The sequence below is a fragment of the Borostomias antarcticus genome (genome assembly GCF_949987555.1).
Source record: "Borostomias antarcticus genome assembly, chromosome: 8".
Classification (NCBI taxonomy): domain Eukaryota; kingdom Metazoa; phylum Chordata; class Actinopteri; order Stomiiformes; family Stomiidae; genus Borostomias; species Borostomias antarcticus.
Genome location: NC_140241.1, coordinates 24,890,231 through 24,907,493, shown reverse-complemented (window position 1 = coordinate 24,907,493; position 17,263 = coordinate 24,890,231). Strand labels below are relative to the sequence as shown.

Sequence of the window (17,263 nt, the reverse complement as noted above, 5' to 3'; positions counted from 1 at the left end):
GAACACATCAGGACAGATTAACAATCTATGTACACACTTAATACAGATTTATCAAGGAAATACAATAAAACAATTTCAGCTGAATTACTTTGACAGTAGAGTTGACAGAGCAGAAACAGGTTTGTGACTCAAACATGTGATAGATTCCTGCCATTCACCAGACAACAGCCCATCTAATGATGCTTGCTATTCAGTCAAACAGCAATAACAAAGTTTGGTGTCTGCGACTCAAGGTGTCCACCAAGTCCTTTGAACTTCAGGAAGTGACCTCAGGAAGTGACGACCTCAGGCCAGGCCGGCCATCCTGTTGAGCAAGGCACTCTGGTGCTGGGGGTTCATGGCTTCGTAGGAGTCCAGCTGCAGGGAGAAGGTGGCGTTCCCTGAGGTCAGAGTTCGCAGCGCTGTCGAGTAGCCCTGGAATACAGGGGAGAGAGATTCATCACAAGCTGCTTACAGGTGCTTCAGCGTGTTTGGCCTCTGTCAGGTTCACTAATTGCCCTAATTACACAGCCTCAACAACAACAACAATATTTACTATCATTGTTGTTTTGACAGAATGGCAAAATATTGCTGTTGTTTTTCACAAAGTGAGGTTTTCATGACGGTGGTCAGTCACTCACCATCATCTCGGCCAATGGCACGGTGGCCAGCAGCACCTTGCTGTCATGGCGACTCTGGATGTCCCTGACGGCCCCGCGCCTCTGGGCGAGGTCCCCCAGCATGGGGCTCAGGTGCTCCTCCCCCACCGTCACCTCCAGTGACATCACAGGCTCCAGGACCTGCCCCCCAGCCTGGTTCAGAGCCTGCAGGGGTGACGATCACAACTGCTGTTAACATCCACAATCACAACATCAACATGCCGTTACTTACCCCACTGTTGTTACCACACGGTCGTACGGCATTCTGTTAGTAACCCTCATTGATCCTTCATCAAACTTACACATGAGCGTAGATCATTTCGTATTGAACAAAATGAACAATAAAGTTTTAAACTATAGAGCCATCAGCCACAGTACAGTCTGTTACTTGTAATCATGAGACCCTGAGTCCAGCGTCTGCGTCCAATGGTGCAGCGGTACCTTGAGCATGCAGCGCGACACACATGCGGACACCATGGCGAGAGACGTCCCCGGCTGCATGCTCACGCTCTGGATCACCGTGGAAACCCCCTGCACTGGGTAACCTAGCAACGGACCTGGGGGGTGGGGGGGGGGAGAGGAGGAGGGAGGAGGAGACACGCGTGGAAATTCAGGGTTAGGCAACATGCTGACACACAGAATAGAAGGCTTTGTTTGGTCGATTAGTGCAGTGTGGCAGGAACAGGTCAAAAGTAGTTTCCCAAAGGAATCCATAAACATTTTATGCACATCGGTCGTGCGCTGAGGTAAACAATTTAAAATAGTGAGGTCCGCACACAGCTACTGCTCCACCAAAATGTATTGTGCAACACACAATGTTTCGACCTGCAAAGGTCTTCTCACCTGACGAAGACCTTTGGAGGTTGAAACGTGTGTTGCACAATAAATTAGTTGTTTGTTAGTTTTGTCACTTCGGACCCTTACCTTGGAGATAGGAGCTGTGCACGCCGTTCTCCACTGCCTCCCTCACGTCCGGTGACAGCTGCTCCTCCACTTCCTCCTCCATGGTGATGTCACAGGAAGTGGTGTCCGTGACGGGGCTGACCGCCAGGCCTACCGTCACCACATGTCTCCTCTCCCCCACCGTACGGTCCAGCGTGTCTGAAAATCACACCGATACCTTTTATTTGCACTTTTAAATAAAGTAATTCTGACACAAAGAAAAAAAGTACAGTCGCCATGTGGGGACACTAAGAGTTCAGGTATGTAAACTAAAGCCTATGTCGTGTCGAGTGGACAACCTAACCCGTTACATGACGAACCGGACACAATCTTCTCTACTCTCACTGAATCAACGACTGAACAACATTTAGCCGTGTGCTTTTGATTGGCCGCTGGCTGTCGGGGGTACCTGTGGTGGAGACCGGTCGGAGGATGGTCTCTCTGTAGGCCACCTGCAGGGGTCCCAGGTGCGTCTCGATGCCGTACTCCCTCCTGATGCGGTCGTGCAGGACCTCGATGTGCAGCTCCCCCATCCCACACAGGACGGTCTGGGACAACACAGGTTTCGCACGTTCACACTCGCACGCGACGGACAGCTCACCAAGCCCAAAGCACACGGCAGGCCACGGGTGACAAACGATTGCGAGAGAATGAGAAACGCCAAGTAATTTAAACCAGGTAGGCGCGGCCCGAATACATTTTCTGGGCTTTCATGCCTTCTTCTTCAATTTTAAGAACTGTAGCGCGATGCAATGTGTCCTTTGGGCCTCACAACTTTAGTCTGATATCAGAGGAATATTCTAAAATGTAGAACTGCCACAGCACAGGGCTACACTAGTATCTCTCCTGTGATGTGTATCACCTGTCCAGAGTCGGTATGTGTATCACCTGTCCAGAGTCTGTATGTGTTTTACCTGTCCAGAGTCTGGGTCCACCCTGACTTTAAGGCTGGGGTCTTCTCTCTGTAGACAAGTGAGGGCATTCTCCAGATCTGACAGAGAAACACAGCACATTCACATTCATTACTGGATTGTTAGAACTGTCATGTTGACGAATGTTGCTGAATGCTGATATGTGTAACATGAACATAAAAAGGCCCATTGGCTGAAATACCAATATAGAAGACGTAACCCAAGAACAAGGTCATGCTGTAAGAGACAGTTTGCCTGACAGTAAGACGATGAGGGGAGTTCCATGGCGGTCACCTGCCTGCTTGTTTGGCCATGGTGGGCGGCTCTATGGAGCAGAAGAATACCGGCTCAGGGACCTCCACTCCGGCCAGGACCAGACTGCTCAGCTCCCCTCCTCCTCCTCTCCTCCTCCCTCCCTCTCCCTCCTTGTGCGCCCGCCGGGCTGCAGCTGCCGCCGAGGCCTTGGACGATACGATGGTGTCCCCCGTCACCGTCTGAGAGAGGGGGAGACCACAATGAAACACTGGGGTCCCCTACAGCAGTGTTTAAAATCTACATTTTTAAATGGTATTTTTGTTAAATGTATCAACACACATTCACAACTGTCACATTAGCGGAGCGGAGCACTCATTCTTGAAACAATGATTCAAAAAGATAGCAAATTAAGTGTCATAGAAGCCATAAAATGTGTACAATTTTTACTTTTTGTGGTGCAAAAAAAAGGGTGGGGAAAAAAGCTTGAAACTGGCCTATATTAAGATAATTAATGTTAAATATGAATACCATAGAAATTACTGTTATGGCTTCTTATATGGGCCTACTAAACAGACCCATCGCTAGGGCTCAGTCTTAAACGGGGGGCATATGAACTGCATGAGGGAGCACAATTATTCAATATTTTTGATAATACAATATGCTATTGTATTTGCACAACACTGAAGCATGCTAATTATACTGAGCTCTCGCGTCCTCTGGAGTGTAAGTAAGTAAGTTTTATTTATAGAGTGCACACCTAAGCTCTCAGCTGAAATCCCAACTGAAATCACACTTGTGGTAACTGCTATATTGGCATGACTTCCTTTTTCTGTATTTTTGTCCATCAAACAAAAAACACCATTGTTTCTAAATATCTTCATTTATAAGGAATCTAACGTTAGTATTTTTAATTTAACAGAAAAATACTATAATTATTTTTTTTATATATTTTTTTTAAATTAATTATCAAGTGCACAGTGAACCTGTCATCCCCCACCCATGATGCATGTGGTCAGCATGTACAGAATGTGTAAGTGGACTGGGCTTTTCTAGGTTAGATTTATCTATAGAGCCGGCATATAGTCTAATCCTAACCTTTAGAATAAACCATGATAGTGCCATTGCTACCATGAAGTGCCATAGATAAGCCATGTTTGTACCATGACTAGAAGCATAGTAATCATAGTTCATCATGGTTACCATAAAGTACCATAATGTACCATGGTAAAAAAAAAGATCCAAAGCTTAACATCTCCATCTAGTGGAGAGCCAGCCAGCCAGCCAGCATGTGTGTGTTCGTTAGTATATAGATAGTCTGTGGGTTCAACAGTGTCTTCGTAGCAGCTGCCATGCAAGGTGTAACTGTAGCCTGCTCATATGGGAGCAATTTGGGGTTCAGCGTTTTGCCCAGGGACCCTTCGGCATGTGGATAGTAGGAGTCGGGATTCAAACCGCCGACCCTATGATCATTGGACGACCCGCTCGACCTCCTGGGCCACAGCCTCTGGTCTTGCAGTATGCCAGAAAGCAGTGTTTCCTTGATGGAGCCCAACCTGCTTGAGTCCCACGGTGAGAGCGATGTTTCCTGCAGTCAGAGAGGGGATCTCCACATGCTGGTCAGCAAACGGCAGCAGCAAACGACTCATCCTCTCCCTGCACACGCCCAGGGAAGCACAGTTACAAAGAACTTATATGCATGTAAGCCAATGGAGTGATTTTAATGTGTGTGTGTGTGTGTGTGTGTGTGTGTGTGTGTGTGTGTGTGTGTGTGTGTGTGTGTGTGTGCGTGCAACACCCACGTGTTGTTCCTGTTGATGTTGTGGACGGCTGACTGAGGCTTCATGGTGCCCGAGTAGATCCTGACGAACACCAGAGGACCACGCTGCTTGTCATGGAGGACCTTGAAGGCCAGGGCGCACAGGTCATCGTTGTACCAACGCCTACAAACACAAGACATACGGAGTATATATACACAGTATATGCAGGGTCAAATAGAAGTTGAACAGGGAGGGACAACATTGTAGCGAGTGACTACAGGGATCAGACTGTCATGGGCCAGGGGTCTTAAAGATGCAATGAAATCAAAAATGTACTTTTTTCGATTTTGGATCACATCCTTGGTCAGTGTGTACCTATTTAACAATATATGCCAAACATTTTTCAGTTTAAGTTTCCGTTTCGTTGTAGTCTTATGTTTTTTTTCTTCCTGTAAAACAAAATCTCCCGAGTGCTTACGTCAGCAATGCAAGAGCAAGGTCAACCAATAATCTCACAACATCAATCAACACTATCTGTCTATTGAATCTGTCTAAAGTTGTTATAATCCGCCAACTTGTCAACGTTCCGGTCAAACTCCTCTAAACGTTATGTCCTGCCCCTATAGCCTGTTTCAGTCAGATATACGTCAAACTATTAAGTTAGATGATCTCAAAAGTCTGTTTTAGCTGGACTTTAACAAGGTGTTCAGATCATCCCTGAGCAGCAGGGTACAGGCGGGAGGGAAGAAGGGCCCACTCACACCAGGTCATGGTGCCTCTCATTGGGGGCGGGAAGGTAGGCCGTGATGGCGTCCAGGAGGGGCTGGACCCCCTTGTTCCTCAGAGAGCTCCCACACAGCACCGGGACACCCTTACGGGCTAGGGTTACCCGCCTCACCGCCTCCTGGAGCTGTGTGTGTGTGTTCGAGAGAGAGAGAGAACATGAACTCCATCAAATCCACATGGCTAATCATTCAATGTCCAGTCCTACTGATGAAACAAACTCTTCTGTGAAGACAAGCCCAGACCACTTCTGTCGTCTGACAGACTGGGAACAGTGCTCTGGTCTTCCTTCCACCAGTGTTTTTTTATTTACATTTTATTTACTTTACTGTGTGATTCGATGACTTTCTTACTTTGACAGAAGGAACTGCGTCAAAATTGTCACCGTAGTCCCCAAGTAACAGCTCCGCAAACTCATCGTCCAGATCAGCAATCTGGGAAAGAAAATAATAAATCAATCAACTCAATATAAATATTCCGCATATTTTCTGCCATTAATCTTAAGAGTATCACTGTGAGAGTTATACTAACCACTGCATATGAGTCACATCCTATACCTGTTCAATCAAAGTTCCCCTGGCCTCTTTGGCTTCTTGTAAGAGCTCTGGCTCATCTGACTGGCTGAGGGCTTTGGTCTCGAACACACGGCCATCGTCTTCCCTGGACTTCATCCGCCATGTCATTCGCTGCTTGGTTATCAAGTCAACCAATCCTGTGAAGCTTTTCCCACTGCCAATGGGAATCTGTATATCATGTGAAGCGATATGGTAAGAACTCAACAGAGCAGGGTGACTTGAAAAGGGCTCTTGTATATCAAGGTTTAACATTCAAGATCTCTGAAACCTACTGAGATAATATCCCAGGATATTACATGCAAACGTACCTGCAGGAGAACAGGATTGGCCTTCAGCTTCTGCCTTATGCTCTCAGTGGAAAAACTCAAACTGAAACAAAGACAGAAACACACTTTCAAGACACTGAGAATCCTGAATCCTTCAGACAAGCGTGTTTCTTCTTGTGTTTTTCATGAGCAAGGGCTCATTAGTCTAGGCTGGAAACGCATGATGCTACCTCGCCCCAGGCTTGTCCATCTTGTTCAAGAAACAAATGCACGGCACACTGTGTTTGTCCGCTTGCCTCCACACTGTCAGAGTCTGAGCCTGGCGCACCATCGCAGAACACAGAAAAACATGCATCAATATAGTTACAACCCAGCCAGCCGATCACAGAGAGGCACACATCTCAATCAGTATCGGAAGGAAATATGCAACACTGGATTGACAGATGCAGGGGGCTGACCTCCACCCCAGCAGAGGCGTCGAACACCGCCACAGCCCCATCCAGAACACGCAGAGCACGCTCTACCTCCAGAGTGAAGTCCACGTGTCCTGAAACACATGCACAGAGGATTGAAGGGTTCAATGCAATGCTTGCATGTTTATTGTTTTTACATGGAGCTGATTCATCATATGAGGCTGGCTCCACCTGGGGTATCTATGAGGTTGATCCTATACTGTTTCCAGTCGAAAGTGACTGCCGCTGACTGTATGGTGATCCCACGTTCCCTCTCCTGAACCATGAAGTCTGTTACTGTGTCCCCGTCATCAACATCTGGGAGAGAGAGAGAGAGAGAGAGAGAGAGAGAGAGAGGCATTATATCAGAGTAATGGGCCACGTAGTAATAATAAAACAAGATCAATGGCTATGGCCACACCTCCTAGAGCCCTGGTGTATCCAGAGTAATACAGCATCCTCTCGGTGGTGGTTGTCTTCCCTGCATCTATGTGGGCCATGATGCCTATGTTCCGAATTCTAGAGACAACCCACAGTGGAGAGAGGTGTGAAGGCCTGACATTCTGGATCATGGCATTGCACATAACTTGAGCTACTGTATAACACAGGCTGTCATCACTTACTTGGATATGTCCGGATTCACCACAGTTCGCAGTGATTTGACATCATCTATGGCAATGGATAGAACATATTGTTATGACTGGTAATAACATTGGTTAAGTTATAACTGATTCACATTAAACAAGCAGTTGTGTTGTTATGATGTAAAGTTGAATTATGCACCTGGCAGAAAGCTATATGTTCTTTTCCCCTGATTTCTCCACCTGCATGTTTGGGTTCCATTCTTGAATAAACCCGTACCCTATCAAAATGAACAGAGCAGACACTGATTATGATGATTTTACAAGATGACTTATTTGTGAAATTAACAGTTAGGGAATCTCTGGCCTCTGTACGTACCACAACCACCACCCTAAACGTCCCAACGGCTGCCATAAGAAGTCGCATCTTGAACGTGTGCTTGACATTCAAGTTGATTCGTAACCATCAGAGATAGTTTCCCATTGACATTGCAGTTACTGACTGCACTACACAGCCAAAAGTCAAGGTGAGGCATGCATGCATAAACCAGACCTCCAGCTGACTAGCCAGGAAAAGAAAGACATTCTCTAAAAACCTGCCATTCATTTCTGGAAAATTATCCAAACTGGTAAACTATCTTTTATGTGCATATTACCCCTCTCTATCAATTCACGCTTTCCTGGTGAAGTGCATCTTCAAAATACGTCCCCAAAGAAGATATACGTCCTGTTTCTGTTCCAGGTTTCGCATAAAAATGTTATTCTGGGTTACTATATATACATGCACAATAATCTCAAATTATTTGAGTAACATCATTTTTTACACAATAATCTTATAATTTAGGAGTCACCAGAAAGCGCAAGATAGTAACGTTAAGTGGAAGACGACGCACTTTAAGAGGACACTTGAATTACGTACTTCCTCTAAAGTGTTGGCTTCGGGAAAATAACACCAACGACCCGAGCCCGAAGTGAATTAGACATAAATAACAACACAAGTAACAACCAATTCCGTCCCCTAAGCTTTCACAAGAACACGTAACTTTCAAGACACAAAATGGTAAGTTTCTCATCGGTATTAAATTCACCGTATCGTTTAAAACGTCATTTAGCCTACTGCGCTAAGCTAACATGTGGCAGCAGAGACGTTCAAGTGTTCACGTTGACGTTAGCTATTGCAGCTAATGCTACCTAGCAGTGCTTTTCAACCAATACATCCATGTTTTCAACACACTGCAATTTCACACGGTCATATAATGCAATGGCTTTCACTCATACAACAGCTAACGTTAGCTTGTATTAATAACATTACAATATTTAATGAATTATGAACGTACTTGTGTACTGAATTGTCTTGGTTTGGTGAAGTGTCACACAGCCCACCCAGTATTGTATTTGCATAGGCTTATCGACTAGCCAGTGCTGGTACAGTCTGTGTTGGTTTAGCTATCAAAATAATATTATAATTGTGCAATTACCAAAAAGTATTAGGTGTTGTGTGACGTGGTAAAAACCCAGTACTCAGTAATACCATTACCAACTCCTTGACCAATATACTGACATCACATTGCCATCTCTGACCCTCTCAGCCCCAGAACGAGCACATTGAGTTGGCTCGCAAGCGCCATGGCTACCGCCTGGACCACCATGAGAGGAAGAGGAAGAAGGAGAGCCGTGAGGCACACGAGCGTTCTCACAAGGCCAGGAAGATGATCGGTCTGAAGGCCAAACTGTACCACAAACAGAGGCATTCTGAGAAGATACAGATGAAGAAGACGTGAGTACACTCTCCCAACCTCAAGTCAAGAGTTGTAGTCAGTGTTTGAGAGCAGTGTTTTTTTCCCTGTGCAAAAGGATTATTTTTTTTACTGTATCGATACTGTACCGCGGAAAATCAATACAGTATTGCAGATTAAAATATTGCGATGTATTTGTTTAGATTTGATTGCACAGCCCTATCTTTGACTAACACTGCGTTGTCCTGGGGGAAAACATCCAGTTGCCGTCTGTCCTGAGCATTTACTCACTCCTGTTCCATCTCTGCAGCCTCAAAATGCACGAACAGAGGAAGACCAAGCAGAAGAACGATGACAAGACCCCCGAGGGAGCCGTGCCAGCCTACCTGCTGGACAGAGAGGGCCAGTCCAGGGCCAAGGTCCTCTCCAACATGATCAAACAGAAGAGGAAAGAGAAGGCTGTGAGTTCCCTCAGGCATTTCATCTTCACTCAGACTGGTGCTTTGTCTCCATGTAGGCCTACCACTGGCAATAGGGGATGCCTTGTATAAATGCAGGCTAAAAGATAACTGGATTATATGTAAGGGATTATTGTTGACGTTGATTTCCTGAAAGTTTCCCGTGTTAATGTAGGTTGTGCTCCAACATCTCACCAGCTCTGCTGTGGTGGTTCTGATGATCCATTCTGTGTTCTTCCCCCAGGGTAAATGGGAGGTGCCCCTGCCCAAGGTCCGAGCCCAAGGGGAGACGGAGGTGCTCAAGGTCATCCGCACAGGAAAGAGGCAGAAGAAGGCCTGGAAGAGGATGGTCACCAAAGTCTGCTTCGTTGGTGAAGGCTTCACCCGCAAGCCACCCAAATACGAGCGCTTCATTAGGCCCATGGTAAGATGGCCGCAGAACACCATACATTACATAGTGTTGTATTTTTGCTAGTTTGTATCTGCCAGATTGCTGGCTCAAAGTTTTCATTAGTCGTTAGGGAATATGACTTTTGGAAAGTGTTAATTTCTTCCTAAAATGTTGTCCTTATTTTAAACTGGTGTTTTTGAACTGTAATAACAGAACAACACTTCCACTACTGTCTATAGCTTATGAACACTGATGGCTTCTCTCCCCTCTCCAGGGCTTACGTTTCAAGAAGGCCCATGTGACCCACCCAGAGCTGAAGGCCACATTCTGCCTGCCCATCCTGGGGGTGAAGAAGAACCCCTCGTCCCCCCTCTACACCACCCTGGGGGTCATCACCAAGGGAACCGTCATTGAGGTCAATGTCAGCGAGCTGGGCCTGGTCACGCAGGGGGGAAAGGTCATCTGGGGTGAGTGATGTCATTGTCATCATTAGGACAAACTGCCTCATATGACTGGAGAGCTGACAGGAAGTTGTGCTTGCCTTGGTGATACCTTATTGCTGCCATAAGTATAAACTATATAAAACTAGTATGCGTTGTGGTGTGTGCTGGCACTGATTATAGTTGGTGACTTAATGTTGCTCTCCTCTCTCTCCCAGGTAAATATGCCCAGGTGACGAATAACCCAGAGAACGACGGCTGCATTAATGCAGTTCTGCTAGTGTAAAGAAAAGACTCTTCATACAGACTTTACCAGAGATACACCTGGCTCTCACATCTCACACTGACCAAGGGGACCGTAGGTGTAGATTGGTTTGAGACAAGGAAACATCAGATGGATTTGTAGGTATTTTGCTGTAACTAAATATCCTCAAACTAATGTGTAACAAAATGAAAAGGGGTTGATTTTCGTTGTCTAATAAAAGTTGTCATGCATAAACGCTTCTGATAATTGTATTTGACTGAAAGGGGATCCTCTTTGTTCATGACACAAAGACTGCTAGGACAAGGATCTTTTTTTAAACAGTATCTTCACACACTGTTAGAATATGTCCAAACGTATCTTAGACATATCTGAGTGGTAGTACCTCCAGAATGAGACAGCTTCACGGTGAAGGTTTTGATAAGAGAACAAAGGTGTTAAAATCACCTGCTTTATTTTTTGATTCAGATGTGCATCTGTACAACTGACATGAAAGAGGTGTTAGCAAAGAAGCTCCTGTGTACAGTGGCACTCATTCATTGTGGACTCGTCAATCACAGATGAGCTTTAAACACTCCCTATGAAAGGGTGGAGTAGTGAAGGTCATAGAATACTGTAACTGTACATCTGATGCATCACAAGGTCAATCTAAACTAGACATGGTCCCAGGAGTTGACCTTTAGATAACTAGGCTTTAAAAGCACTCCGTAACTTTGTCTGGTTTTCAATACCTGGTATACTGACCAGAGTTTACAAAACTAGTGCCTGGCGCCTCTGTCTTTCAAACTCACTTCACAGTAGCATTTTGAGATATCCACCCACCATAATTATAGAATTAGAGTTCTTGTATTGGTTTAAAATAATAGTTTCATACAGATATTTGATGGCATTGCATGAAACACTGGGTGCTTATTTTGGGTCATTATTTAGTAGAAGCTGTTAACTGCATGCCAAGGCCCAGTCTACAGAGATGTTCACTTCATCAGTGGATTGACTTGAAATTAACATCAGTAGCTATACATTTCCATCTTAATGTAGAACCAAGCTGAAGCTTTTGAGTATTATATTACTATCATCATACTATAATGGCAGGAATCTGTCAATAGCAAACACCTAGCAGCCAGAGGGCACTGTGCACAGGTTTTGAACAGGCACTGCACTAGTAAAGTAAAGTAAACCAGAAGCGAGTCTTTATACACACACAATGTGTCTGGTGAATGTTGAATAATAAAAAATTAAATAAAAATAAAGCTGTAACTGACATTGGAAGGCATACATTTCCATGTTGATAGGTGAACCAAATACACATAGAAGGTATCTTGTGCACCACAAATGCACAATAAAACAATTTTCCCAATGACACACAACATAACTTCATCTTCATTCTTCACTTGAGTTCATGTGCATCAGAATCTCCTGAAAAGCAGGACATCATCTTCAAGATTCTCATTTAGTGAACACATAAAAATAGGGATCATCAGGCACCATGATGTAGTGTCCCCCTCTCAGCTTTCCACATGATCATACTGTAGGAAAGGTGAGAAATCTACAGGAGATTAACCTCCCTACATTAAGAGTTAAGTCACTGGCTTTCTTTCTCTGACTGGCAGCAACCTTTTCATTAAGAAAGTGCACACAGTGGGCAACAGTAATGTCTCCTCTCCACTCCCTCTGAGGCTCAGTCTTTTATGTGTAATAGTCCAGTTTGTTCTGTATGGCCTTGCAGCCTTTGACGGAGAAGACCCTCTCTTCCTTGGGGAAATAGACGAGGTCTCTGGCCACCTGGTGTGCGATCTCGGAGTCTAGCTCGTAGCCCCTGGAGACCATCTCTGCCTCAGTACACTGGACCACGTGTTTGTACTCAAGAGGCAGGAAGGGAACAAAGAAGTCAACCAGGTTCTTATCTATCAGACTGGTGTGCCATAACCCACCTAGAGGGAGAGAGAGAGAGAGATATGAGAGAAAGTAGTGACGTAAGAACAGCCGCTGCTGCGTACAAGAGAAGGTACTCTGGAAAATATGTAAAGTTTAGGCTTTACCCATTCCATTGCCATTCGTGCATAGGGCCCACATTTTGTTACACATCTCTAGGGATGAGACGGTATACCGTAAAACCGTGGACCGCGGTATAAAATGTCCACAGTATTAGAACCGTGACATTCCCTGTGTTTACGGTATTACGTTTACAGTATTACACAATAATGCGCTGCTGAAACTTCACATTTCAAGTTGCTTGTTAATTTTGTAATATAATATAAGCTTGCTATTAATAAACTGAGCGTAATTACAATAGTGTGTATTTTCCATCATGTGTTGCACTGTAGTTCCTTCAAAGTAAAATACTTGTTTTTTTTATGTGTGTTGGGTAGGTGAAATGCCATATACCGTGAAATACCGTAAACCGTACAGTATAACTAGATACCGTACCGTACCGTAATGCAAAAATCCATACCGTCTCATCCCTACACATCTCACAGAGGGACAGCACAGTGAGGACATTTGCTTACTTTGCTTGTTATTGAACACGGAGAGCGAGATTGCCGTCTCCAGGTCATTCAGTTTGATTGTGTCTCGGTCCAGGCCTGCATTCCAGAAATCCAGAGCTGTCTTTGTAATGCTCTCTCCTCCAGCATTGCTATTAACATGAGCAAAGACAGAAAAACAACACATTGAATATGAATCACATAAACCAATTAAGGGTTAACCCTGACTGAAACAAAAACAGTTTCTGAAACTTGTAGCTAGGATTCTATTTGTAACTGATAATGATGAGTAGCTAGTATTCTACTTGTAAATAATGATTCGTTCTACTCTCACGATGGCATACTTTCGAGATCTCCTCCTCAGAAAGTCTAGCTGAGTGCAGTGTTCAGAGACTCACTCGTGAGTCTAGTGTTCTCTAGGCACTTGGGAGTAAACGCCAATGCAAGTGTCCACCTGCATCAGGCACTGCTGGCACGAGTTTCCCACCTGAGAAAGATGAAGATGGCTTTGCGATATGAGACACCGTCCAGTTTGTCGTAGTAGTCCAGGTAGGGCTTGATGCTGTCTATCAGGCCAGGTTGCATCTTGTCCATTTCATCAAAGATGAACATGGAGCGTGCACAGCTGGTGACGTTACCCTTGATCCATTGCTGCAACTGGGACTAGGGTGATAGAATAAGACAAAACGTGAAACAGTGCACAAAGTAAAGGAGTGAATATCCCAAACACCTTTCATTCACCTTGATTTAGGCTTTGGGGTCAGGTATTTCTAGCCAGGGTGGTTGAGTAGCTAAAGACTCTAGCTGAGGTCTGTACATACCTTGTATGTGTCAAGCTGATTTGCATGTGGGAAGTGAAGCTCTGACGTGAAGACATGGACAAAGCTGCTCTTCATTCCTTCTCTGTAGATGCTCTCAGCTATCAGCTGGCTGGCAAAGTTTTTCCCTGTGCCAGTCCATCCGTGGAGAGACATGACCAACGGTTTCTTAGGGTTCTCATTGTTCATGAACCCAGTAACAGCTTTCAGGATGATTCGGGAAGCAATATGCTGACCAAACATCTTTCTGTCCAGGTCAGCCTGCAGTCCTGATTGGGAAGGAGTCAGACGTGGCTTAGTGTGTAAGTGTGCCAACATGAGTTCTCAGATCTTACACGTCACATAACCATAATCAAATGAAAAATTGTGTGCATTTGATGTACTCGAAAAGGTTAATAGGGGGTGCGGTGATGGATACAGATCAAATTAACAAATGAATGTAGCTAGCTATCGTTAGCTTAGCAATAATCACACTGCCTGACCCAGCAATGTTATTGCATAGGGCTGGTGATAGCGTGTGGTAGCCTAGTAAGCAACATCACATTGCTCATCCTTACCCGTAGAATTGAAGGCAATCCAATATGGGCCACAACGTTCATAATAACTGAATATTTTACCCAATATTGTTGCACCCAGACCAACTACGAAGGGTTCGAACGCACTCGCGACAACACTTGTTATTAAAATATATCGTAACAAGGTTTTGCAAAATACTTTCATTTTCAAAAGGGGGTGATTAGCTAGCTTACTAGCTAGCTACAATAGGCCATGTCAAATTTTTCGAAGAGAAAGACTAGCTACTGTCCTTTCATTTACAGTACAGCAAACGCGTCAAGTTAGCTAGCTCACGAAATCCTCTTCCGTAATAAACACGAAGAAGCATTCAACATCAGCACCGTTCTGCAAGGTTATGCACATTGTTAAGGTAGCTACACTGAGTACGTTATACGCCAAAGCTGGTAATACACAAGTTGCCTTGTGTCTGATATTAGTAGGCTATATTTGCTCCTGGTATGCTACATGTCGTTCATGGCTGGTATGTGCCTCCCACACGGGATCCACAACCATCTTTGCTTACAAGACCCAAGGCTGGCAAGCCCTGCAAGATGTGTGGCTCTATGAGCCAGGCTATCGGAGATGCACGCAGTCTTGCATTCCCACCGCACTGCTGCAAGGCTGAGGAGCCAGAACCCAAGCATTTCACTCATATTATACTCTTGATGTTTATATAAATCAACTACAGGCGTGTCTGGCAGTAGCCTACATGTTCCGTCTATATGCATTTTATTCCGTTGGTGCTGCAAGGCTGAGGAGCCAGAACCCAAGCATTTCACTCATATTATGCTCTTGATGTCTATATAAATCAACTACAGGCATGTCTGGCAGTAGCCTACATGTTCCGTCTATATGCATTTTATTCCGTTGGTGCTGCAAGGCTGAGGAGCCAGAACCCAAGCATTTCACTCATATTATACTCTTGATGTCTATATAAAGAATCTTGAATCGGCATAATATGAAGCCGATCCGCCCACAGACGAAAAGGCGTCAGAGTTTGGTTGATTAAGCTAGCTAACGTTACCTGTTGAATTGAAGGCAATCCATGTTGAACCACAACTTTCTATTCCTCCAAAATAATAAGCCGCACAGGCTACAGTTACCAGTGCAAATGTGGTAGGTTCAAGTGCATTAGCGATAACACGTGTTATGAAAACGTATCCTAAAAACGTTTTGCAAGTTACTCTCATTTTCGTCAGCTACCGTTTTATTTACAACAATCGCGGTAGCAAGTTGGTTTAAAAATGATCTTCGTCGGAAGCTATCGCATCCTCTTCCGTGCGGACTGTTCATTCGGCAACACAGAAAAAGAGGCATTCAACATCAGCAACGTTCTGCAAGGTTATACAGTTCGCAATACGCACGTTGTCAGTCTGGGTGGTATTAGATATTGATTTAAAACACATTTATTCCCCGGGGGAGTCTAGCTAGGTCTTTGGTGTAACAATATCGTTTTCTAAACGGGCAGGCCCATTTGTCAACGATACCACAACATCGTTGCTTTCAGAGAACGGGGGGGGGGGGGGCAAAGTCTGTTGGTTATCAGCTGTGGTGGTAACGTTAGCTAACGTTAGTTATCCCGCTGAAATAAAAGCTATCGCCATGATATTTAATAACTGACCTCTAAAACTAGCAAAAACACGACGGTGTTATCGGTCTAACGTTACCTATATCGTGGTAGGCATGTCACTGCATGTCGCAGGTGCCAAGACAACACCAAGCAGACTTGGCTAGGACGCTAGCTGCTAACACGTTGTCACTGCAGCATTCCTTTAAACTATGTTAGTTAGGCTAGTAGGCCTACCTGATTTGTTGAAGGAGATCCACTCTGGTTGGCAACATTCATGGAAATAGTAAAAGATGTTCGGGTAGCTGGCTAGGATGCCAGTAAGAGCCGCAGCCATGCCCACCGCTATGCTGGTGCTGATGGGCTCAATAGCTGCGTTCATGCTGATGCCATTCAACAGCATCCACCAAACCAACAAATGTCCCCTTTTCGGCTTCATTTCACAGACAACACGGCTCCAGGTAACACACGTTTTCACAGTGGTATTGTGAAAATCACGGTCTCGACAACCTTGCCAAATCACCACAATGCCGCAGCATGGCTGCACACACCACGGCACTAAGTTGGCTGTCAATTTAGCTGTAGATAACAACAGCAAACTTGGTCAATGGTTGGTCTTAGGAACTCAAAGCTCAGTCGAACTGTTGTTCGAAACAGTGGGTGCATCGAATCCGACCCATCAGTTTGTAGGCGTACCCGGAAGTCTTGCCAGGAGAAGGGGGCTAATATGACGTCATGATCCAAAGATCAATCACACTTGTGTTGTGACCTGTCAGTAGCCCACTGTGAGTGACTGGACCTCCTGAATAGAATAGAACAGAAATGTTTTCCCATACTGAGTACAGGTATAGGTACATTGAAATTCTTGTCATTGTTTGATTCTTGTCTTTACAGTAACTTAGCAGCACTAATCAGTTCCTCATTTCAGTCCATGTAGCTAGACATTTAAAGGTTCCCAAACAGGCAATTTTTATACGTACAGCAGTCTACATACCTGCAAACTAGTCGCCTTTCGGCTACAATCGCCGTTTTTTTTGTCAATTGGGTCATTCACATGAATCGTGCAGATCCGGGGAGTTTTCCAAAAAGGGGGGTGATGGAAGAATGACTGCGTTTGATGTTCAGGCTAGAATAAACCTTATTGGATAATATTAACTGCTTGGCATAGATAAGTACAAACCTGCGTAAGCTAAATGTTATAGAGTGGGTCAATTCAATTCAGAATGTGAAATAGTTACTAACCACAGCAGACGAGGGTATAAATACAGATCCTGTTGGATGTAATGTTGCTTGATCTCGAGTTGAATAACGTCATGTCAACAATGTCCATCCATTCCAATTGCGTGAGTTTTCTCCCAGGTTCTCCTCATACAGCGTTTTTTTTCATACAGCC

General features: G+C 44.7%; 3 protein-coding genes across 4 annotated transcripts; 1 reads left to right on the top strand and 2 right to left on the bottom strand.

Annotated features, from left to right (window-relative positions):
- Window positions 1–83: 83 nt before the first annotated feature.
- On the bottom strand, window positions 84–7,800 carry gfm2 (GTP dependent ribosome recycling factor mitochondrial 2). The gene is made up of 20 exons (XM_084441693.1): window positions 7,540–7,800; window positions 7,363–7,441; window positions 7,203–7,248; window positions 7,001–7,098; window positions 6,772–6,897; window positions 6,586–6,674; window positions 6,358–6,446; window positions 6,170–6,230; window positions 5,844–6,029; window positions 5,640–5,720; window positions 5,265–5,413; window positions 4,546–4,686; window positions 4,300–4,399; window positions 2,790–2,985; window positions 2,495–2,571; window positions 1,990–2,128; window positions 1,563–1,739; window positions 1,080–1,195; window positions 621–803; window positions 84–414 (listed from the first exon to the last, which is right to left on the bottom strand). The coding sequence occupies exons 1-20, from the start codon at window positions 7,585–7,587 to the stop codon at window positions 286–288; spliced, it is 2,310 nt and encodes a 769-aa protein (XP_084297819.1). The 5' UTR covers window positions 7,588–7,800; the 3' UTR covers window positions 84–285.
- A 284-nt stretch (window positions 7,801–8,084) lies between these two features.
- nsa2 (NSA2 ribosome biogenesis homolog) lies at window positions 8,085–10,688 on the top strand. Its single transcript, XM_084442256.1, has 6 exons — window positions 8,085–8,220; window positions 8,750–8,937; window positions 9,207–9,357; window positions 9,599–9,778; window positions 10,020–10,212; window positions 10,404–10,688. Exons 1-6 carry the CDS (start codon window positions 8,218–8,220, stop codon window positions 10,469–10,471), a joined length of 783 nt encoding a protein of 260 aa, XP_084298382.1. The 5' UTR covers window positions 8,085–8,217; the 3' UTR covers window positions 10,472–10,688.
- A 180-nt stretch (window positions 10,689–10,868) lies between these two features.
- On the bottom strand, window positions 10,869–16,858 carry tor1 (torsin family 1). 2 transcript variants are annotated; one of them, XM_084441931.1, is made up of 7 exons: window positions 16,763–16,858; window positions 16,461–16,672; window positions 16,108–16,428; window positions 13,752–14,017; window positions 13,418–13,593; window positions 12,955–13,082; window positions 10,869–12,378 (listed from the first exon to the last, which is right to left on the bottom strand). In XM_084441931.1, exons 2-7 carry the CDS (start codon window positions 16,534–16,536, stop codon window positions 12,134–12,136), a joined length of 1,212 nt encoding a protein of 403 aa, XP_084298057.1. In that variant the 5' UTR covers window positions 16,537–16,672; window positions 16,763–16,858; the 3' UTR covers window positions 10,869–12,133. The 2 variants fall into 2 exon arrangements, with proteins under 2 accessions (XP_084298057.1, XP_084298058.1); XM_084441932.1 differs by having other exon boundaries at window positions 16,108–16,672.
- Between the last annotated feature and the right edge of the window lie 405 nt (window positions 16,859–17,263).

Coding starts and splice junctions, on each gene's coding strand:
- nsa2 (XM_084442256.1), top strand. Junction 8,938..9,206: donor AAGATACAGATGAAGAAGAC/GTGAGTACACTC, acceptor CCATCTCTGCAG/CCTCAAAATGCACGAACAGA. Junction 9,779..10,019: donor AGCGCTTCATTAGGCCCATG/GTAAGATGGCCG, acceptor TCCCCTCTCCAG/GGCTTACGTTTCAAGAAGGC.
- gfm2 (XM_084441693.1), bottom strand. CDS start 7,587: ATGCGACTTCTTATGGCAGCCGTTGGGACGTTTAGGGTGGTGGTTGTG. Junction 2,986..4,299: donor TCACCGTGGGACTCAAGCAG/GTTGGGCTCCAT, acceptor CCCCTCTCTCAG/ACGGTGACGGGGGACACCAT. Junction 415..620: donor TGCCATTGGCCGAGATGATG/GTGAGTGACTGA, acceptor CCTGTATTCCAG/GGCTACTCGACAGCGCTGCG.
- tor1 (XM_084441931.1), bottom strand. CDS start 16,536: ATGCACCCACTGTTTCGAACAACAGTTCGACTGAGCTTTGAGTTCCTA. Junction 16,429..16,460: donor CATTGACCAAGTTTGCTGTT/GTTATCTACAGC, acceptor CAGCCAACTTAG/TGCCGTGGTGTGTGCAGCCA. Junction 13,083..13,417: donor GCCATCTTCATCTTTCTCAG/GTGGGAAACTCG, acceptor TCATGTTAATAG/CAATGCTGGAGGAGAGAGCA.